Raw genomic sequence first — 23530 nt, forward strand, 5'->3', positions numbered from 1 at the left:
AATCTTTTAAATAAAATTTTTAAATATGAATATTTTATAAAAATTATCCAAAAAATTAAAATACTTATTTTCTTTCCCAATATATACAATTAAGATAAATATAAGATTTTAATAAAAATTACGAAAAATATCAATTAGTGCAGACTATATCAGATTGATGGCCAAAGATCTACTCTGATTGGCTCTCTTGCTGGAAACTACGGCGCGGACACATCTTAGCCACAACAGTATCAGCGAAATCATGACAAGGATTCATCGAATCTAATGGAAAGGATAATTCACAGGTGGAATTTCGGGTAAATTTTAATAAAAGAGATAAATAAACACGATATTTCTCATGTGATTTGTTGGACACACGTCGCCTCATCAACCACTCCTCCACAAGAAACAAAATCTAGTCTAATAGTATATATATTTTCTTTGGCTCATCGAAAGCACACAGTGATCTCCGTAAAATAAGGTCAAATCACAGCCCATTTGTCCCAAATTAAAGACCAAAAGTACATTTTTCCTGCGTCTTAGTACACTCACTCCCCCTTAATCAAATAATTACTACTAATTATTATTTCTTGACAAAGCAGTCGGGCTTTGGCGCGGCATACCTTTCTTTCCTCGAAGCCCCCCCTTCCCTCTCTCTCCCCCTCTCTTCTGTCCTCTTCGATCGGGATTTGGCGAGCTCGATCGACTGCCGGTTTCTGGAAGAACCCTACCCCCATTTCGACTTCCGCCGAGCGACGAGCCTTTCTAACGACGACTCCACCGGCCCCGCCCGCTCCTTGCTTACCCTCCACGCACCAGATCCGGAGTTAGGTACGAGAGTTGCGCTCTGTCCTATTCTGTCCGTCCCCGCGCGCCACACTCCATCGCTTGCTTCCTTAGTGTGTCTGTCTGTCAGTTCTTGTGGCCATTGTTGAAATATATAGTTGGTTCGCGGTGAGAAATCTGGGGCCGTTCGGAAAAGGAGAAGATCGGGGTTTGACGCCATGAGCGGCGTCGCCTCTGCTGCGTGAGTTAATGGGCGTCGGGTTCTCTTCGTGCTTTTTTGCTAGCGGGAAGCTTGGATCTTTGATGCAGAATTGGTACAGTAAAGCCGATTGGCGACTGCATCTGGGCGACTGGATCTGGTTTTAAAACAGGTTGTGAGATGATTCTTGGATCCGAATCGGTGTATGTGAAAGTGTGGTTGTCTTGCGTTCTCTTTTTGTAAATGTGTAGATCTTTTGAGTTCCTTTTATCGGTTCTTCCCCTTCTTTTGTTTGATTTCTGGAGGAAAGATATGCTTTGGGATGTTTCGGCCTGAGATTCTTTGGTATGTTCCTAGATTCGTACGTATTCTTTAGTAATTTAGTTGGATCTGTCTGGAAATTTGTTCAAGTTGTTTTGATGAATTGCTGTTCAAGAAAAAGGGTACATGTTGCGTTCTTGTCACATTGTCTTTTTACCAAAAAGAAAGTGCTTCATGGTCTTGGGTGTGTAATGCAGAGAGGTAATTGAAGAGGAAAGGTGATGTTTTTGGCTGATAATTAGCCGATTCGGGAACAATGTCGAGGATTCCTAAGTGGAAGATCGAAAAGACAAAAGTGAAAGTTGTCTTCCGCCTGCAGTTTCATGCAACACATGTAAGCTCGGCCTTTTCCAAGGTTTTTATTTATTTTTTCTTTATATGAATTGCTAGCTGGTCGTATGGACCTTTGTCAGTTATCTAATTTCGTGCTTTTGCAGATGCTCGTTTGTTCACATGATGATACTTTTTCTTTTTCTCTTGTTTTTTGACCGTTTATTTTGTCGGGCACTCCATTTCTCTCTGTTGATTCTTTGCTTAGTAAGTGATGCTTTCTACTGCTTTATCTGGGAAAGCTCCTATTTCTGAGGCTTCTCATCAGAGCTTCATCATGATAAAAAAAATTACTAGTTGAGTTTTTTCTTTCAATATCATCAGACATTATAGTGATACAGGTTGGTGGTGGTAGAAGTGTCTGAGTTCTCAGAGATATGTGGGTGTTCTTTTATGCTTGTTTCATCCATGCATCGAAGTTCATCTGGTATTAGTTCATCCACTCAGAGAGGTTCATCTGTGCATCTACTATATCTGAATTTCTCTCTCTCTCTCTCTCTCTCTCTCTCTCTCGTGATTGAAATCGAAAGGAAATTTGAATAATTTGTTGGAATCAAAACAGTGTAGAATATCAACAAAGATTGGTTTTGGTTTTTTAACCTAATTTCAAATTTTAGACATGTTTCTGGAGCAAATATAGTCAATTTAGTTGCTTCTTGTTTGGCCTTTTGTTTCTTTGCTATCTGTTACATTTTTTTAATAAAATTTTTATTAGAGATTGAATTAATGACATGGCTTTACAACCTTTCTGATTTCTTATTTTATGTACTTATTATTTCAACTATGCTATTGCAGTCACTCTCGTTGGTTGACTTGTTGAATGTCAAAATCATCCGAACAAGTCACTTGCATAAGCTAAAATTCATCTCATAGTACTAGTGCTCAATAACATTGCAATATACTCATTCTTGACAAAACATTTTCAAACGTTACACAATGCAGTAAACTAACATGTCTAGGTTACTGACCTGTATTTATTTTACCCATTTCTTTCATAAATATAAGAGAAATAAGTGAATTATCTCTGCTTGTTTCAGATACCACAAGGATGGGACAAGTTGTTTGTGTCCTTTATCCCCATAGACACAGGCAAAGCAACTGCAAAGACAAACAAAGCGAATGTTAGAAATGGGATCTGCAAGTGGCCAGATCCAGTTTATGAAACCGCAAGACTTCTTCAGGACACAAGGACTAAAAATTATGACGAGAAGCATTATAAGCTTGTGGTGGCCATGGTATTTAATTCTGTTTAACTTATACCATTTTATTCAGTGCCGTCTCTGATAAAGCCACTGACTTGTACAATTTTGCATCCGTATGTTGTTTTGAATGCTTCTATTTTTCTTTATATTTTTGCAGATCATATATGAGGTATTCAGCTGTGATTGGCTCATTTTTCTTTTTTTGGAAATCTAATATTTTCAGGGGTCTCCTAGGACAAGTTTTCTTGGAGAAGTTAATATCAATCTTGCAGACTTCGCAGATGCACTGAAGCCTTCTTCTGTTTCGTTGCCTCTTAATAATTGTGATTTTGGCACAATTTTACATGTGAGCATGCTTTCTTCTATTTCAGCATTCTTAACATACTTTTGTTGTTTCTTGCAAATGTTTGCTTCTGTGTTTTCTGGAACTTTTTGTTATAAAATTTAAGCCAATGATGAGTGGACTCTATAGTTCTTCGTGAATCAGTGGCTATCCATGGCAATGGTAAATGATCACACCAAAGGATGGAATCTACTGTTGGTCTCTAACACTTGTATGCTTTTATAATTCAGGTCAACTTCATGACAATTGTAATATCTTTTAACATAGAAGATTTTGTTAATGTATTTTGCAATTTTTGATATTGGTCCTTGGAGGAACGATATTCACGATTTAGAACTGATTAATTTGTTGCTGTCAGTAGAAATAGCTACAAAGGGTCATTTGGACCATGGTTCAACATCTCGGATACTGAACCCATACTGGCCTATGGCTAGACCTGTACAGGTCTGGTCTGTACCATCATACCAACACGTTATGCTGGTTTATGCTGCAGCACCAAGAAATAGGAGAAAAGAATGAGGTAGATGAGAAGCACCAACGATATGGGCAATGGGTGGGCAGCATGCTCCATGGAGCTTGTTGGTCGTGATTGAGAGTGAGAGAGAGAGAGAGAGAGAGAGAGAGAGAGAGAGAGAGGATTTATTAAATCTTAAACTGGACTGAACCACCCAGAAAAGGGGCGGTCTACATCCTGGCTTGTCTGGACCGATAAATACTATCTGGTATGTACCAGTCCCAGCGAAATTATGAATCCTGATTTGGACAGTGGTGACACTAATGCAATTATATGTTAGTTGCCTTAAGTTCAGATTTTCAGTTTTGGTTGTTTAAATCTGAGAACAAAGGTTGTTCGATGCTCAATTTGGTTTCACAATGAAACTATTAAGTTTGAAGACTCAATTTCAGAGATAAGAAACTAAGAATAAAACTCTTTTTAGTTGAGGCATGGATCAAATAGTCAATTATTTCTGGATCAGGTGAAAAGGACTAATGCAGCAGTTAAAATTGCAGGGTGATTGAACAGAACATATGAAAAAGCTTTTATAGATAATAAGCAAAGTGTGCAGAAGGACATGAGGAGTACCAAGAGGGGGTAAAGGAGGCAAACCTTGTTCAAAAATTTTCTTTGTTTATGAAATTATTTCACTATACAATGCATATTTCAACGAATTAAGTCCTTATTTGAAGAAGAATTGCATTTCAAAATAGTTCCCATTTGAACTATGTAATCATTTCATCTACCAACTAACTAAAGATTAACTCATGAAGATAATGTAGGATCCATTCAGCTGAAAACTAACTATCTGTAAGTCGTTTAAAAATATGATTGGAATTCCAGAGGGTAATGAGTGTACTCTCCAACTTATACTCCATCATGATGACTTAGGATGTTAAAATTCAATATTCTTTTACAGCTATTATGTTCTTTATCATTTTAATGTTTTTTTTTTCTTGGTGTATTCCAGGTCACAGTGCAGCTTCTTACTTCCAAAACTGGCTTCAGGTGCCACTTCATTAAAATCATCTGCTTCTTTTGTTAACAGTATTCATTGCTTTCATCCACTGCTCTCACATGTTGCATTGTTACATTAGAGAATTTGAGCAGCAACACAAACTTAGCATAAAGGGAGCCCAAATGATATCCAGTCATAGAAACAATCCTGCTGAAGCTGAAACCACTTCATCAGTGATAGCCAATGAACTTACAGAGAAGGTATGGTATTATTTATAATTAAAATTTTTGTTTACTGCCATTGAAATATTTACTTGCAGAAATCTTTGTGCCTTTCAGTCCTCATCAGTCATGACCTTCTGACTTGGTGAAAATGACTAAATTTGGGTGATTGAAATTGCTTTCCATTAAAATTTACAATTCCGCATCATTGATATATTAGATTTATTCAAATGAAAGACAGTCTCATTTATATGTTTTTAATTGCTTACTGGCTGGTAAGAAGCAATATTCGTTGCATCTTTCCATTAAGTATTTTCTTTAAGACTCAAAAAAATTGTTCAGAATGATGGGATAGCCTAGATTCAGTTATTCAAGGACTGTGCTAAGATTTACTGTATTGTATCTCTTAGAAGAGAAGGAAAAGAGGAATTGTTTATTCGATTGTTCTCTCCATGTCATGACATTGTTCTTTACTTGATCATAGGATTCAATTTTGAGATTGGTCACATAATACCCTGATTTGGTTAGTCATACATCAGCTATGGGCTAGGCTTCAACTAATGCATGAGTTATAATCCACACAGCAATTAAAGAGCTAATTTTTAGGGGTTTGGTCTGCATTGTTTTAGGCTTGGGCATAATCAATCCTTATGTATATGGTAGTCATTTTAGTGGTTGATTAATTTTGGTCAGGTCATCTATGGAAAATGTCGTGCTAACATGAAAAGTTAAGCTTCAAGCCGGTACATACTGTCACCAAAATTGTCTGCGACATTTTTTTCTTTTTAAAGTTTACCTTCTTTTTCATGTGGAATTTTCATAATAATTTATTCTTGACCCATTGTTGAAGTGACTATTATGCACTTTTAAATGTTCTTTAGATGATTGAAGAGATCACTTAGTTTCTTGAAAATGAACTCTGCCTATGTGTCATCGAGTAGTTTAAAGAATTCTAAATGATTGGTAGCAAGTTTCTTCAGAGTACTTGATTTCAAGTACAATTATAGTGCTTATTTCTTTTAAAGGTTTTACTATAATAAATACTTGCAGTAAGTTGTCCTAGGGTATCTGCTTCTTTGTTGATATTTAAAACATACAGAAAATTGTTTGGTTGCGGTAGGTACATTCCCTTAATGGTTGGTATTGTGAATAGGTTGATGCCAGAGTCAGGTACGAGGATCATATGGGGCTCCTGTCACTTGAACCAGTGGGAGAGTCGAACGAAGATTATGATGACTCATCTGTTGGAGTTGATGGCTCATCATATACCTCAGAAAATTTGTATACTGAAAAGAAAGACCTTCAAAGTATGATTTGTCATGATGTACCCCTCAGCCAGAGCCCTATGCCTGGTACTGGTGATCCCAATGGCAGTCAGTTATCTAACCAGGGGCGGAACGGTTGGACACATGGATGGAGTTCAAACTATTCTGTTGCTAATCTTACTACAGCTTCTGAAGAAAATACCAGACTCAGAGTAAGATTGGAGGTAGCAGAATCAGCATTTTTACAGCTTAAGTTAGAAGCAAAGTCGTTGCAGCGAGTTACAGATGAATTAGGTGCAGAAACACAAAGTTTGTCCAAGCAGTTCTCTTTTGAGCTTACTTCTGGAGAACAACTGACTAGAGAAGTGTCTGTGTTAAAAGTTGAGTGTTCAAAGTTTAGAGATGATCTTGAAGCCTTAAAATCTGCTAAATTTATGCAGCAAAATGCTGACCAGAGAACTTGTTGTCCTTTAATATTGAACCACAACCTAGGTGATGATTCAAATGCTGGTAAACTTCAAAATGATACAGCTGCTGCAGAGACCCACTATATGTACCATGATTTGAGGGTCAAATGGCTCGAGAGTTTGTTGCTCGTTGAGAGCAAAGTTCTAGAAATTCAAAATAAGGCTTGCCTTGATTTTGATTATCTAGGCCCTGATTTTGATCTTCTTGGGTGTGTTATTGGTGATCTCAAAGAAGATATTATCCAAGTAAAGGGTCTCGACAGATCTTACAGAGATAATGATCATTTGGAACACACAGTTCATCTCTTAACCGATTCTCATACAGTATATAATGAGCATGGCACTCTTCAGAACAATCTTGAACATTTAAGCTTGAGGGAGGACAAAATGTTTGATCTTTTACCGAAACTGGAGGAGTTGACAACTGAGAAGGAAAGCCTTACCAAGAAGATGGACCAGATGCACTGCTACTATGAGTCATTGATATTGGAATTGGAGCAAAGCCAGAAACAAACAGTAGAGGAACTGGAAAATCTCAGAAATGAACACTCCTCTTGTCTATATTCAATATCTGTTCTGAAAAACCAGATAGAGAAAATGCACCAAGAGATGAATGAACAGTATATAACTTTTGCTGAAGATAGAACCAGCTTAGAATCTCAAAACAAGGAACTTGAAAGAAGGGCGATTGCCTCAGAAAATGCATTAAAAAGGGTTCGTTGGAACTATTCCATAGCATTTGATCGTTTGCAGAAGGACCTTGAATTACTCTCCTTTCAAGTTTTGTCTATGTATGAGACGAACGAAAATCTTGCAAAGCAAGCACTTGCAGATGCTTATCAGCACTACCATGAAGAAAGTCCAGAAGAGGCCAGGTCATGTACTGATAAGGATGGTATGCCAACTTCGTTTGATCAAGAACACTACCAGTCAGGTCTTCCAAGAATTCAGGCAGAAAATGGGCCTTATGGGACCACTCACAAATGGTATTCATTAGATAATGGTGGATCTATATCTGTCTGTTGCAAAGCTAGTAGTATAACATCTCAGGAAGGGGTGCCCACGCATGTAGAGCTGCGAACTAGGGATGAGACACATATGGATGGATTTAATTCACATAAGATTGGACAGCACGTTTTACACCATACTCAGAACACGAGCAAACTTACTGCTGGTCTATCCCCAGGAACATATAGAGATGAAGAATTTCCTAAAAGATCTGCCATTCTCATGTCGAAGCTTGATTCTCAGTTGCTGGATGATGCTAAAGCCACTCAAAGTCGAAGTCTGTATCCTGAATCAGATAAGCAACAGATGGTGGATGCAAATGGTATAGAAGAGATGAGAATTTCATTTCACATGTTGAAATTGCTTCATTCGAATATGGAAGCTGAACTTTCAGAAATGCATATGCTAAACATGAATTTGAAGGTTTTCTCAGAGGTTTTACAATGTATACTCTATGATGCAAATGATGAGGTTCGGCATATGAAGGGCATTATGCTCGAACTTGCACAGCAGCTGCAACGTGAAACAGAGATAAAGGACAGCCTCATGCTTCAGTTGCATAAAGCATTAGATGAAGCTAGAGTATTTAGGGATGATAAAGCTGAATGCATCTCTAGATGTGAAGGTTTAACACTGAAAAACCAAGTTCTAGAAGCAAAACTCCAAGATGTGTCTGATGAAAGTGCTATACTTAGTGAAAAGGTTGCAGAATACGAGAGGTTGTTTGTGGAAAGCAAAGTTTATGAAAAAGAGTATAAGGCTTGCATTGAAGAAAGGGACAAGTTAAAAATTTTGCTTAAAGAGGAAAACCTACAAAAAGATTGTCTTAAGGCTGAACTGAGCTCGATAATTGAGGATTTTAAAACATTGAAGGAAGAATCTGAAATGAAGTCTTCTGAAAATGATAAAATGCGAACTTGTGTTGATCATCTTCAAGAGAATTTGGGGTATCTATATACTTGCATGAGTTCTTGCTATGAGCAAATCAATTATTCTGCTCCTGGTGGCATATCAGTTTTACAGGAATTCGAAGCTGGAAATTATATGCCTGTTATTATGAATTTGGAACAGTTTCAGAAAGACACAACAAAGAAAATACTCCAGTTACATCAAGAGAACAGGGATATCAAGGAACAAAGATATATTGCTCAGTGCTCACAGAAAAAATCGGAATCGGAATTTCTTAGTATGAAGCAGAAATTTGAATCTGAATTACATGAAGTCACTGAAAAGCTAGAAATGTCCAATGTACTTGTTGAAAAGCTTCAAGTGGAACTGCAAAATGTTTTGGAAAAGCTTAAGATTAGTTCAGAAGCTGAAGAGAAGAATGAATCGAGAAATAGAGAATTGTCATCAAAACTCACAAATTTAGAAATTGAGTTGCAGCAAGCTACTGATGAGAACAAGGATCTAATAAACCAACTATTGGTACTTGCGAGTGTCAAGGAGGAACTTGAAAAAACTCAATTCAGTCTTATGAATTGCATGCAAGAGAGGAGGGATTTGTCGATGTCTATTCAGTCTGGGAATGAGGCTTCCACCCAAATGGAAAATGAGCTTCACAGTCTAAAAGAAAGTCTACAATGCACCCATAGAGATATGCAGATAGAAAAGAAATTGAGAGAGGAACTTGAAGCTGCAGTCACCAGCCTTTCGGCACAACTGAAGGAAAAAGATCAGGAGTTGTTGTCTTTTTGTGAACAAAAAACTGAAGTAGCTTATTTGCAGAAAATGATTGTGGATTTAGAAAAAACAAACACTGGATTTCAGCATCTACTGTTGAAGAATGAAGAAAACCAAAGAAGGCTAGATGTTGAGAACTTATCCCTGCACGTGCAGATTATGGATATGGAGAATCAATTGGCAACAATCCTTGAGAATTCATTAGCTGCTGAGATGAAAGTTACTTTTATGAGAAGTCAGTTATGTGAGAATGTGCAGAAGTTATTTGCACAACTTAAGACACTGGAAAAAGAGCTTGAGGAGATGAATTTGAAGCATGAGAATGTTGTCACATTGCTAAACACATGTTCTGCCAATGAAGCACAATTAACTGAGGAAAATGCAAGATTATCAGTAGCCCTTCAATCATTACAATCTGATTATGACTCGGTTTTTCAGGAGAAAGAAAACCTCATTGATTATGTTAACAAACGAAATGCTTCATGGACAGAATTTGAAGATATCAAGGTTAGAGCTTCAACTCTAGAAGCTGATAGTAATCACCAAAAGCAGAAGTATGAAGATGAGATTTCTCAGCTGAAAAACATGCTGATTAGTTTTGAAGAAGAGGTGTGCAACTTAAGATCTTATAAGGTTGCATTAGAAGTTACAGATATAGTGCTCCGATCCAAATTGAATGAACAACAAACAAAAGGATTATTGCTTGAGGAATGTGACCATGAATTGAGGACCTTACAAGAGCACCATAATGAGCTTAGTTGTAAACTATCAGAACAGATTTTGAAGGCAGAAGAGTATAAGAACCTTTCCATCCATCTAAGAGAACTCAAAGATAAAGCAGAGGCTGAGTGTCTTCAAGCTCGTGAAAAGAAGGAGAATGAGAGATCATCCCAGGAATCACTGAGAATTGCTTTTATCAAAGAGCAACATGAATCCAAGATCCAAGAGCTAAAAAATCAGCTATTTGTTTCTAAGAAATATGCAGAAGAAATGTTATTGAAATTGCAAAATGCTCTTGATGAAGTTGAGAGCACAAAGAAAAATGAGGTTTCTCTATTGAAAATGATTGAAGAGTTGTCAGGAAAAATATCAAACTTGGAGTCTGAGCTAGAGAGAGTTCTGACTGATAGAAGAGAACTAGCCAAAACTTATGATAGAACAAAGAATGAACTGGAGTGCACTATCTTTAACTTTGACTGTTGCAAAGAAGAAAAGTTAATGCTTGAAGGTTCCTTGAAGGAATGCAATGAAGAAAGAACAAAAGCTAAAGTGGAGCTTGACTTGGTTAAGAGGTTGTTCAGCAATATGGCTTCAAATGAAACCATTAATTTGGAAAGCAGCAACAACTCTGGTTTTCCTACCACAACATCCATTGAGCAAATCTTGCAAGACAGCAGCATTGGGTTTCCATCTGTCTTCCAAGAGATGCCAAATGACAGAGGTACTTGTTTGGGAATAGATGCTTCAGCTGGAATTGTTTCCAATCCTTTGAACAATATAGATGTCAACCTCTGGAAGACAGGTGGTGAGTTAAACTCAAATGGAGATGTTGAAGTCATGATGTCAACTTGTGCCAATGAGAGCTCACTTTCATGTCCAGTATTAAGCTCACAAGCTTTTAAGGTAATTCATTTTCTCTTTCATTTGTCTTTTTTGGTTATGTTATACATTTTATCAAGGTGTTGCATAGTATATGAAGTATTCTTTTCTTCAGATATTAAAAAGGATACACTTTTTGTCCAACTCCAGTATTTTTAAAACTATAATCACCCATGTTATTCTTCCAAAGAGGTGGGTGGTGGAGATTCACAAACAGAAAGGAATTGTACCTGGGCACTTCAGTGACAGTTCTCTTGGTTGCCATTTTTATGAATAATGTCAAGTTTATGTTCCGCTTTCTTGTATTCTAAAGTTATGGTAAAAATGGAAAGGGCAGGGGAAAAGAATTTCAAGGTTTTAAGTTGTCTAAAAGTCAACATGATGTCATCATTTTCTGGATATATCGGTTAAAGGTGATTTTTAAAATGAAGTACTATCTTTAGAAAGTTTACTAAAATGTGTTTTTGGTCTTATTTTTTTAGCAACGAAAGGGTATGAAAGCTAGTCTGGTAAAATCTTCAAGATTGTCTTGTGGAGAAAAATATCTTTTGCCAGGAAGGTCTCTTGATTGGCATTTTAGCATTTCAGAGGGCAATCTGAATATAGTTAGTATGGCTTTACTGGATCATATAGGTTGGAATTTGTTGTATGTTATCCGTCCTGCTCTAGTGAAAAAGAGCTGATACTTCTAAAGCTGCAAGCATTTCGTATTCCGTATAATAGGCCTAACACTGTTAAGGAGCCATATGATCTAATTTTGCTGTGGATTTTTGTTAGTATTGAGGAGTGACAAATAATATCGTAAGCACAGATGAACTGGTCTTCCACTGTATTTATGTTCCTTGATACATACCTTCTATTTTGGTTTGCAGAACCTATAACACTTGTCCCTTGAAGTAAAATAGGGTGCTTTGTCTATTAGAGGTTTTACCTAATTATGCTTATAGTTACAGTTAATGGATTAAATCAGTTGGGTAGGATACCGGTCAGTGGTTGGACCGATATGATTCTAGTACCATATAGTGTCGGTATGGGTCAGGTATTGATCAGAATTTTCAGGGCTACTACAGGCACATACACATACAGAGAGAAATGGCGGAGGTGCACGTGTGGTTGAGAAATAGGATTAGAGATGGTAAAAAGATAAGGTTGTAGATTGGTACCTGGTAGAAAGCCCAGTCAGTGCCTGGTAAGATTACTAAGAAATAAGTTGGGTATCAGATTAAACCGGACGAAATAGTCCAGCTTGTGTACTATTCTACTATCACATCGGTAAATACTATCCTGTACTGACCGGTGCAGTCGACTTTCTAGACCGTGCAAATGATACTAATTTTTATTCAGAAATTTTAGTTTTAATTCTTGATTTTCCCAGCACCTTGATCATTTCTTGCGTTGGCACTAGAGTGCATTAATAGGCTTCATCAAACACCATTTAATCTTTTGCCAAAATTTCACCTATGCACTTAGGAACTTCATGGAACCTCTGTAAGTTTTTGGTACTCACAATGCATCTTGGCAGGATACTGGAGGTACACTTGAACGACATACGTTGTTGGCAGATAACACAACATGTATCACTGCTACTGAGGAGCATTTCAAAGAGCTGCAAAGATTGATGTCCGGCATGAACATGCTACAAAAAGAGGTAAAATACACAACTTGTTTCAGCAGATATTATTACTTTCAATAATATTTCAATAAACACAAAAAGATGTTATGTTAAAGAAATGATAGGGTAGTCAGCTACTTATTCACCGAATTGAATTGCTACAGGCTTAAGTCCATTATTTACAGAATAATCATGGTGTAGGTAATGTTGCAGAAATTGTGGAAAGTTGAGGAAGGAAATTGTCAAATAATACAAGATGAATATTTTGATCTGTTGAGGCATAGAGGTAGAGGGGTTCTTTTTTCCAAGAAGCTTTATGTGTACTGAAAAGAATCAACAAGAAAAGAGAGATGATGAACCATATGAGTATGTCGGGTGTGTTGATTACTTGATCATTATGTAAAATGGGCTCAAATTCCAGTGAAGCAGAACTTGTATGAAAGGACAGGTGATGCATGTTTTAAGTCATAATAACCATTTTACCATTGGAGGACATTAGTCCCTACAATAATTTAGGGCCAAGATGCATTGGGAATGTTGGATTAGGCATATTTTTCATTTCTGCATGGTTGTTCCCATTGAACATCAGTTTACAGTAGGCTACTACTACTATCTTCTAACATTTACAAACTTTGCAGTTGGAAAAGCTAAAAAATGAGAACTTGTCATCGCTAATTCCATTAGACGATCATCAATCCTTGCCATCCCTTCCGGGATTAGAAAGAGATTTGTCACGGCTTGATATGGTATGTATTGTGTTGCAAGCCAAGAAAAATAAATTGTACATTTCTGCATCTGAGGTTATTAACCATTTCTCAACCTCTCATGGTTAGGCGAATGAGCAATTGGGAAGCATTTTCCCTTTGTTCAAAGAACTTCCTGGAAATGGCAATGCATTGGAAAGAGTACTTTCATTAGAACTTGAACTTGCAGAAACATTGCAGACAAAGAAGAAAGCTGACTTTTGTTTCCAGAGGTAAATTTATTTACTTTTAGTTCCACTACACCAAGATACCTTTGTGTCATGTATTCTTTTTCTCAATTTTAAATAGCCCTATCAATATTGGATTCATGGAACAAACAGAATATGCGATGGGTGAACTACCAGATTTGTTTTTTAGTTGGTTGATGCATAGTTTTAGTCAAAGTTATTATACCTTTTAATTTATAGCTGAGGACATATCCAGCATCCTTTTGATTTGTCTGATAAATTCTTGGATTTCACCTATATTGCATCTCTTTCCGTTGTCTCATCTAGGCCAGCTCTCATGTTTGCAGTTGAAAATAAGTTACTAAATCTCGGTGCCTGACAAGATTGTATACTGCATGAAGTGGCAAGCAGAGTAGTTTTCAATATGAACGATGATCTTGAATTATAATCTACAATCAGAACGCTCTCCTTTTCTTTTGCTTGATGTACAGTTCGTTCCTGAAGCAACACACCGATGAAGAAGTAGGGTTCCAGAGCTTCAAGGACATTAATGAATTGATTAAAGAAATGCTCGAGTTGAAGAGCAGGAATGCTGCTGTGGAGACCGAGCTTAATGAGATGCAGGGTCGATACTCTCAGCTTAGTCTGCAGTTTGCTGAGGTGGAGGGAGAGAGACAGAAACTGCAAATGATACTCAAAAGCAGAGTACCGAAGAGGCCATAACTATTGTTTCGTGTCGCCATGGTGATCACAAGGGAAGCATAACAATTATCATCAGATGACATTGCCAATTTTGGGCTTGGAGAAACATCATTCACAGTACATAGTCCATAAGGAGATTAGAAGAGTGGTGGTGAATGGTTATTGTTGTTGACATGTGAAGATTCACAAGCTTGAGATTGAGCATGCAAGGGAAATGTTTATCATGGACATGTAAATAGACGCTGCATGTCTTGATGTAACAAAATGAGCCGATTAATATGTATTAATTGTGTACTCCATGTAATTCATTATGTTCAATATGAGAGGTACAAGTTCTTGAAACCAGTTTGTGTACCTGAGATTAGCTATTTTCTGAGGAGATACTCCTAGACAACCTTCATTCCTGTTGTCTCTAATACTGGTCAGGTGAAGGAAAGGAAATCTAGTTCTGAGTACGAGGAAAATTGTGATCAGCACTGTAAAGCGATCAACGAATCCATTTGCTAACTGGTATGATCTTGCTGAAATAAACATACCTTACACCTGTATGATATTCCTCTCTTACTCGACTCTATTATTTCTCATGAAGCTAATGACTTATTTTGCTTGTGTAGGTCACAGCAGTTCATGGAACTCAATGGCAAATACTTCTTTCTTCTTGCAAAGGGCTTTTAAGTCTCTTATCCCTTTCCTGAAAGATTGCTGTCGATGGCGTACTCCGAGAGGAAGAAGCATGTCTTCGTCATGAAAAAGTAGGAGTTGCTTTTCTTTTTTCTATTAACTGCCTTTGCGAGCATCAACAAAAGTCTCTTTACCTTCCTCTCGGGAACAGGTTTACTTCACTCTGTATCTCTTCTCTTTTCTTTTAACTTTTTTCATCCTTTTTCTGCTTTTTAAAGTTGAGCATGTCCTTCAGATCTCCACCTCTTAAATGGCATTGGTGATGGCTAATAATTCCAAACCTTCAGTCATTATGTTTTTGTTCTCTCTTTGTCATGCATGGCCATTGTGTTATAGTAATTTTAGCTAGCTTTATATCTGTGTTTTGAGTACTGATAAGGTGGCAATAATGGTTTGAAGTCTTCCATCGGTTTTTTTTTTTTTTGGTGTTTAAATGTATGGTTCCTTCCAGATAGCACATATCAAAGTTAATGTCAACTTTTTCTTTTCAGAAATTTTGTGCAATACTTTTGTCAAGCAAGATCATTGAAGTTTCAATTGAAATCTAAATTTTCTACCTTTCTACCTAACATGTGAATCTTTCATACAACACAGAACCTGGGGAGCGTCAATCTATACAGTCTACATTATATTTCTTTTTCTATATGAACTAATGTAGAGTAGATGCCTACATGACATTTCTTTTTCTGTATGAACTAATGTACAGTGGATGGTTTGTGTTGCAAATGTGTCATTTAAATCTATGTCTATTTTAGTCCTAAGAATCTTGAATTCATTTGTCTTCTTGCTTGCAGTTGTGGCAACCAGGAGAACTAGACCAAGAATCTCACTGAAGTCTTTATCAGGTACACTACAGAAAGCCTGTAAAGTTGGCATCCCATATTCTCTTATTTATCCATTAAAGATTCTTCAGCATGCACCTTCCTGGGTGATCTCTTTTCACAGCTCCTCTTAGTTTCCAATCTCAACTATCACCTTTATTGTTCTAATACTACCTTCAGTTTCCACACCACTTTGCCAAAAAAGATGCAGGTTATAACATCTGAAACTTGGAAAAGAACTCAGGTCGGTGAACCTACTAACACTCTCTTCTCCTGTGACATCATAAGAAGCTACAGGTTATGGAGTATGATCAAGAAGGAGATCGCCTTTCCATCTGATCACCACTTCTATGCCAACCGCTTGCAGAAGAGTAGATGCATAAATCAAGGTGAAACATCTGCATCTACACCCCGGAATTCTGAGTTCATATGCATCAAACCATCTCTTCTGAGAAAGTGAATGCAACTGCTCTTCTCCTCAGCTGTGCTTTTAAGTACATCCCACAGCTTGCTTGCACCTTCCATGAGGGACGAAATCTCATGTCGCCTTTCGTATGTGGGCAATAACATGGTTATTTCGATCAGACAGCAAATCATGGCGTGATTTCATTCTCCATCAGTTTCATTGGAGGAGAAGTGTCTCTCATCATGGGGAAATACTTACAGGTTCAACACCATACCAAGATAACATACACAAAAGAACCTTACCTTTCCTTTACTGTTCCTGTTCAGCCTTTCTTTTCAGACATGCATTTGGCTTTGGGAGATGAGACCTTTTGTTTCTGGTTTCAGTTCTTTTCTGAAGAAAAAGGCTATATAAGGAGGGTTGAGCTTGGCAGTAAATGTTGCATCTATGACCTTGAGCTCGTCACTCCACACATAAACCTACTAAGAAGAATCTCTCAGAACGACCATGGAAGAAACCCTAGACTACCTATCTGGCTTCCTGTGCACCGGCCACAAGGTCAAGAAGAAGCAGTTTCAGACCGTGGAGCTGAAGGTCAGAATGGACTGCGACGGCTGTGAGCTTAAAGTCAAGAAAGCCCTTTCTTCAATCAACGGTATGCCTCTTTCGATCTCTACCACATTGTCATTTGAACATTAGGACCTCACCGCCTGCATGCTCATGGACTTCGTAGGGGTTCAATCGGTTGACGTCGACAGGAAGCAGCAGAAGGCCACCGTCACCGGCTACGTGGAGCCAAACCAGGTCTTAAGGAAGGCCAAGGCCACAGGGAACAAGGCCGAGCTCTGGCCTTACCTTCCTTACAGCTTGGTGACACACCCTTACACCGCAGGCATCTACGACAAGAAGGCTCCGTCAGGTCACGTTAGGAATGTGGAGTGTGTTGCCGTGGTCTCCGACCATGGCCGCAAGCAAGAAGACCAGCTCGCCGATATGTTCAGCGAGGATAACCCCAACTCCTGCTCTATCATGTGACATGTTTTCGTCCTCTGCGACAGCTGTTCACATACTACTACTGTTCGGTGATTCCATGTCTCAGAGTGGGGAATCGGTGGCGGGGACGAAGGGGTTATGTCGTGTTTTGTGGCTTTCAGCTTTTTACGTGTGTACTTTTTGTTGGATGAGCGTTGACGATTTATAAAAACAAAAAACAAAAAACAAAAACAAAAACAGCAACACGTGTCGAGACGGTTGTATCAATTTTAGCCCATGAGTATTATTAGTAGCCTGTCCAAGCCACTCTGGCCACGTGGCCCATCTGGCCACAGCTCATCCGCACGAATCTTGACGACACATAAGCAACACGGACGCTTGTTGTCAGATTCAATGAACGTGGACGGGTCTGGACTCGTCGTCCCCGCGTTCCAACTTTATGTTGGAGGTTCCAAATCGTTCGTGACCGTTCGGGGTGTGTGGCAAGCGATAAGATGGGGAAGGAGACAAATGTGGTTTCCTCGGGGTGGTTCTTCTTCCAACCTTTCTTCGCACGCTTGGGTATAATATTGATTGTAGTGATGAATCGTGTCTTGACTCTCGAGGCGAATCTTCGAAAAGGTGAGCGATCTCAACAGGACCTTCAAAAACAAGAGAAAAAGAATCAAAGAGGACGAAGGAGATTGGGTGGTGGAGAGGGCAGGAGGGGTTGGGAGGCCACAATCAGTGGCTGCTGGGTGGAGGTCTAGTTTCGCTTTGTAAAGGTGGGTTCTTTTTCCTTGCAATCTCTCTCTTTTAGGGTACTGCAGTTTTATGCATTGCATCATACACGTGTATGCTATAAGAACAACTATGCAGGAGAAAGGAAGAGCTTTGTGTGTTGTAGATTGATCTCCGATTTAGCATTTTATTTTATTTTGACCTATGTGTGTATATGTATATTCATACATATACTTTGCCTGGTGCATGGTTCATTCTGTGATCAAAATTTAGCTGTTCGAAATCCTATGATTGCTGAAAAGGGAGGAGTTTAAAGGAATATGCAAGTGCTGCAATCTGGTGTTTCTTTTATGAGCATCCACATGCTTGTTCCATGATGATTGGGTTTCAGAGTAGTTCGTATGTTGCGATAGTTGTTCTACTTATGTGGACTGACATGGAACAATAATATATATTTTATCGAAGAGTCTATGTAGCATGATTTTTGGAAGATATGCTTTCTTTTCCTTCGCAATAAGATGTTCTTGTTCAGTATGGGAAAAAGAAAAGTTATGTGTTGAAATGTATGGTTACAGAATCTTCCTTTCAGTCCTGCTCTTGCTTTTTGTTCAACATTTGACCTCCTCCTCCTGAATGCGGCATAGTTCTACTTTGTTTTCCCCAAGACATGCTTTCATTATGGATCTGCTAGTGGTACTTCACCAGCTGGTGGAAGAAGACATCACATGAACCACCAGAGGTGCCTTATTCTAAAGGCATGGTGTGGTGGAAGGAAGCTGTTGGAATATACACTTTTTCTATACAAACCACATGAAGTCTATTCTCATCATTCTTTGCTCATTGTATCAACTTAGCTAAAATAGGAATTATTTTAATATAAAAATCGACAAAAAGATTAATCAAGTACACCTTAATATCTAAGCCATCCACCTATTAAGATCTCTTATATATTGCAAACCATCAATTACCTTTCGTATTCTGTCACACCAGTAGGCTTAGTTCTTCCTCTCTTGCCACAATATCTTGATTGTTGCGTATGTATCATCTAGGTAATGTTACTTTAGATGACTTGTTTGACCAGGAACTAGCTTTAACTAGTCTATATTGCTTACAAGGAGTCAATAGTTGTTGCTGAAAGAATTATTTGCTTCCTACCATGCTTTCACTAACTTGAATGTGGCTTGTTTATGATCTAGATTCATAAATGGCATGATAGTTTGAGATAGTTGAGAAGTCTAACCAGGAGATAGGGTATCCTACTAGTTCTTGTGAGAACCAAGGCTTTGACTTTGCCAAATTGCATATGCTGTTTTATTTGACCCTTGTGTCTGGTTTATATATATGTATTTGTTACATGCAAATGTATCATCATAATCTCCCTGAGGGAGAAACAACTGAAGTTTACTGTTTCAAACAAGCATTTAGCATCTTTCTTCTGGGTATGGCCGTTGTGTGGTAATTGTTATGTATTTGTGTTTTATGCCATTTTGCTTCTAGGAACCTATAACATGGTAGATGATAGATCAACTCATTGGTTTATTTGATTGGGTTGGAGTTTGGTATACTAATCTGCATATGGTTAATTCATAACACTTGTTTCGATACCTCTGCATTTGATGCACTAGAAATGGAACCACATAATATCACTTTTGATGAAAAATATTTTGGTGTCAGTGTCTGTATGAATATCAACAACTACTTCATTGATATGTGATCACAGACTAAAGGTTGCTCCTCTCGAGTTCATCACTCCTGCTGCTATAGAGAAACAAAACAATGATGGTGCACTCTGTTTCTGATGGAGTTGGAGACATTCATCTCAAGACTGACAACCTTTCTTCCACTGACGGTCAGACAGAAAATTACAAATCTGTTTACAAGGTTGGATTGCCCCCTCGGAGGAACTTCATCAGAGAGTTTGCCGATGCTGTGAAGGAAACACTATTTGCAGATGATCCTTTACGCCCTTACAAAGATCAACCCAAGTCAAGAAAGCTGCTACTAGGCCTTCAGTTCCTGTTTCCAGTCCTTGAGTGGGGCAGATACTACAATCTTAGTAAGTTTAAAGGAGATGTTATTGCTGGATTGACAATTGCTAGTCTCTGTATCCCTCAGGTACACAACATACCTTGCGAACATTTGAATTGAGTTTGTTCTAATATTTAGGATAAGTTTCTGAAACCTGATCTTTCTTGAACTATAGGATATTGGGTATGCTAAGCTTGCTAACATGGATCCAAAATATGGCCTCTGTAAGTTTAGTTTTACTGCTCTGTATCACCAAATATCATAGTTATTTCCCCTGTGTGGAATAACATTAGTGCCGTTTTGCAGACTCCAGTTTTGTTCCACCTCTAATATATGCAGTAATGGGTAGCTCTAGGGATATTGCCATTGGACCAGTAGCAGTTGTTTCTCTGTTGCTTGGGACCCTACTTCAGAATGAAGTAGATCCTTTGAACGATAAGGAAGAGTACCGGCGGCTTGCATTCACAGCTACTTTCTTTGCGGGTGTCACCCAAGCAACTCTGGGCTTCCTGAGGCAAATGCTTCCCCTCTCTCTATGCACGTTACTACGATTGCCTCTTATGCATTTGGAAATCCAACTTTTATTATTTGATGTCACAGATTAGGCTTTCTCATCGAATTTCTTTCTCATGCTGCCATTGTGGGGTTTATGGGTGGGGCTGCCATTACCATTGCTCTTCAGCAGCTGAAAGGATTTCTTGGAATTAAGAATTTTACCAAGAACACAGATATCATTTCTGTAATGAAATCTGTTTGGGGTTCAGTTCACCATGGGGTAAAGCTACTAAATTCCCTTTCGTTAATTGCTAAGATGGGGCTACGTAACTAAAGTCTTAATCTTGCACAATTTTTTTTCGCTTTGCAGTGGAATTGGCAGACCATATTGATAGGGACAATCTTTTTGGCATTCCTTCTATTTGCTAAGTACATTGTGCGTACTTCACATTTATTTCAAGAAGAAAACTTTCATAATCTTGTAACTCTTGAGTAATATTGTCAAAACTCTACAGGGAAAGAAAAGGAAGAGTCTCTTCTGGGTACCTGCAATTGCTCCTTTGATATCTGTTGTCTTATCCACGCTCTTAGTAGATTTAACCCGGGCTGATAAATATGGTGTCCAGATTGTAAGTTCTCAGCAATGTGATTTTCTTTCCCCTGGTAAAGCTAAAGTCTAGGAAATCGATGTCTGAAACTGATGCAATTTTCCGTTTGTGAAAGGTGAAAAAAATAGATAGAGGAATCAACCCATCATCTGTTGGTCAGATTCACTTCAGTGGTTCCTATGCTCTCAAAGGATTCAGAATTGGAGTGGTTGCTGCAATGATAGCTCTCACGGTATTTAAACCGCTAGCCTTGGTTCCAAAATGTCTAAGAAACATCTTTCTCTGCCACTTGAAACAACATGCTGCAAATTTGTCAGGAAGCAATAGCCATTGGAAGAACATTTGCCGCCATGAAGGACTATCAACTGGATGGAAACAAGGAAATGGTTGCTTTAGGAACCATGAACATAGTTGGTTCGATGACATCGTGCTACGTAGCAACAGGTAAAATATCTGATTAAATTTGGAAGAGTTCATGGATGATGGTGAAAAATTATGAGCACAGAAGGCTAAAAAATTATGGTTTTGTATGCAGGCTCTTTTTCTCGGTCAGCTGTCAATTTCATGGCTGGCTGTAAAACCAGTGTGTCCAATATGGTTATGTCACTAGTAGTGATGCTTACCTTGCTACTGATCACACCCCTCTTCAAGTACACTCCAAATGCGATACTTTCTTCCATTATTATTTCGGCAGTGATCAGTCTCATAGATTATGAAGCGGCATATCTTATCTGGAAGGTTGACAAATTTGACTTCATTGCATGCATGGGGGCATTCTTTGGTGTTGTCTTTGTCTCTGTTGAAATTGGCCTCTTGGTTGCCGTAAGGATACTCTGTTCCTCCTCCTTTTTGATCGGCTAATAATTTTCTTATCTGATCTTGAATCTGTTTCCTCTCTCTATCTCTCTGCTGATAGGTCTCCATATCACTTGCAAAGATCCTTCTGCAAGTAACAAGGCCAAGAACAGCTTTACTTGGGAATCTTCCTGGAACAACGATATACAGGAACATGGAACAGTACCCAGAGGCAACCAAGGTCCCAGGAATTCTGATAGTGAGAGTTGATTCTGCAATCTACTTCACAAACTCTAACTATGTCAAAGAAAGGTACTTTTTATGACTTTGGTGGCGTTACTATGAGTGATAAAGGTTCAATTGCATACATCTTAGGATAATGGGATTTGGGTTAGTAATGGCTACTAACTTATCATGGCAATCTACTTTTATGGTTTCTGCAGTACGACATGTCTGCTAATCGATGTCTTCTCTGGTTGTCCATCATAATTTACATATGTATTAATTCTTTCATTAATCTCTGAGCACAATAAGAACAGAGCTATACTACTACAAGTAATATGGTCACCTAAATCTTCTCTTTAACTTCTTACCGCAGGATCCTAAGATGGTTAAGAGATGAAGAAGAGCAACTAAAAGAGAACGATCTACCTCAAATAGATTTCTTGATAGTTGAGATGTCACGTAAGGAGCCCCAGCTGTTCTTTAGCTTCCTCTTTCTTTTTACTTGTCATTGATCCTTTCGCTGCCTGGTTTCTTTTGCAGCTGTGACAGATATTGACACAAGCGGTGTTCATGCATTCGAAGAACTTTATAGGAGTCTCCGAAAGCATGAAGTCCAGGTAGTTCCTTATGCATACATTCTGACAGTTCTAATGAAGGTTGGAAGGGATGAAACTTACAAGTATCTATGTCTCTTCTTCTTCTTCTTCAGCTAGTTCTTGCGAACCCTGGCCCAGTGGTGATTGAGAAGCTCTACTCGGCAAAGTTCCCAGAGCTCTTAGGTCACGACAAGGTATTCCTCACAGTTGCAGAGGCAGTGATGACCTGCACTCCCAAGGCAAGAGAAGATGTGTGAGGTGGATAATAAGAAGTCTGCTTGCCTCGCAATAGCTCAGAGCATGTAAGCGACGAAGGCGAAAGCAGATTTGCATGTGTGTAAGAAAGAGGTCATATGAACCGGAGAACAAGTGGTATGGAAGAGCTCATTATTAATAGATCTTACAGAAAAACGAGTTGCGATGTATAAATGCAACCTCGTTTCACAAAGGATCTTGTTCTGAACTTGTTTGATCCTTACAGTACAAGTCTAGTTCTTTCCATGGAGATGTAATTGTTCTCAGCTTCTGGTACTCTGTTTTGATCACTATCGGCTATCATTGAGATCAGTGCAACCTCGTTTCACAAAGGATCTTGTTCTGAACTTGTTTGATGCTTACAGTACAAATCTAGTTCTTTCCATGGAGATGTAATTGTTCTCAGCTTCTGGTACTCTGTTTTGATCACCATTGGCTATCATTGAGACCAGCGGGGGATTCATGTGTGGATTACACACTGTGCTTCTCCAAGATCGGATTCCTATCTAATTAACAGGAAATCGGTCTTCATAGCTAGTTATCAGATTGGGACCCCCACGATGCTCTTTAGATTTGCTTGTTTAGTTCCTTATGTTTTAGGTGTTGCCAACCTTCCATTTAAAGGTGATTCGGAGTCGCAGCCACAGAAGTGGACGTGGGCAGCGCCTCCGCCATTGCCATGAAATCTTTCACTTTCTGACGAAGTCCGATATCTGTAAGATTTATACGCCGATGATACCTCGTGCAGTGCACCACCGATTACATTAGCATCATGGACTGCTTTCGGCCTAATCTGAGCTTGTCC

At 38.5% G+C, this 23530-nt stretch overlaps 3 protein-coding genes across 12 annotated transcripts; all 3 read left to right on the forward strand.

Annotated features, from left to right (window-relative positions):
- The first annotated feature begins 593 nt into the window (after positions 1-593).
- Positions 594-14444, forward strand: LOC135643422 (sporulation-specific protein 15-like). Of its 5 annotated transcripts, XM_065160335.1 has the most exons (12): positions 595-810; positions 896-1136; positions 1483-1619; positions 2653-2850; positions 3041-3163; positions 4627-4664; positions 4754-4874; positions 5989-10881; positions 12380-12505; positions 13108-13215; positions 13303-13445; positions 13892-14444. In XM_065160335.1, the coding sequence occupies exons 3-12, from the start codon at positions 1542-1544 to the stop codon at positions 14121-14123; spliced, it is 6060 nt and encodes a 2019-aa protein (XP_065016407.1). In that variant the 5' UTR covers positions 595-810; positions 896-1136; positions 1483-1541; the 3' UTR covers positions 14124-14444. The 5 variants fall into 5 exon arrangements, with proteins under 5 accessions (XP_065016409.1, XP_065016407.1, XP_065016406.1 ...); XM_065160337.1 differs by lacking the exons at positions 896-1136; positions 13892-14444 and adding an exon at positions 13748-13885 and having other exon boundaries at positions 594-810; XM_065160334.1 differs by having other exon boundaries at positions 595-1136.
- A 30-nt stretch (positions 14445-14474) lies between these two features.
- LOC103991422 (heavy metal-associated isoprenylated plant protein 23-like) lies at positions 14475-17240 on the forward strand. Its single transcript, XM_065160342.1, has 7 exons — positions 14475-14612; positions 14717-14934; positions 15578-15628; positions 15893-15993; positions 16087-16270; positions 16397-16665; positions 16744-17240. Exons 6-7 carry the CDS (start codon positions 16518-16520, stop codon positions 17043-17045), a joined length of 450 nt encoding a protein of 149 aa, XP_065016414.1. The 5' UTR covers positions 14475-14612; positions 14717-14934; positions 15578-15628; positions 15893-15993; positions 16087-16270; positions 16397-16517; the 3' UTR covers positions 17046-17240.
- A 282-nt stretch (positions 17241-17522) lies between these two features.
- On the forward strand, positions 17523-22975 carry LOC103991423 (sulfate transporter 1.3). Of its 6 annotated transcripts, none has more exons than XM_009410882.3 (14): positions 17524-17767; positions 19444-19838; positions 19927-19975; positions 20058-20265; positions 20352-20526; positions 20617-20682; positions 20762-20875; positions 20970-21086; positions 21172-21298; positions 21390-21676; positions 21771-21961; positions 22248-22333; positions 22415-22491; positions 22584-22975. In XM_009410882.3, exons 2-14 carry the CDS (start codon positions 19500-19502, stop codon positions 22725-22727), a joined length of 1980 nt encoding a protein of 659 aa, XP_009409157.1. In that variant the 5' UTR covers positions 17524-17767; positions 19444-19499; the 3' UTR covers positions 22728-22975. The 6 variants fall into 6 exon arrangements, with proteins under 6 accessions (XP_065016413.1, XP_009409157.1, XP_065016412.1 ...); XM_065160340.1 differs by lacking the exon at positions 17524-17767 and adding an exon at positions 17797-18062; XM_065160339.1 differs by lacking the exon at positions 17524-17767 and adding an exon at positions 17899-18045.
- Positions 22976-23530: the final 555 nt, after the last annotated feature.

This window comes from Musa acuminata, chromosome BXJ3-7 (genome assembly GCF_036884655.1).
Source record: "Musa acuminata AAA Group cultivar baxijiao chromosome BXJ3-7, Cavendish_Baxijiao_AAA, whole genome shotgun sequence".
In the NCBI taxonomy this organism is placed as follows: domain Eukaryota; kingdom Viridiplantae; phylum Streptophyta; class Magnoliopsida; order Zingiberales; family Musaceae; genus Musa; species Musa acuminata.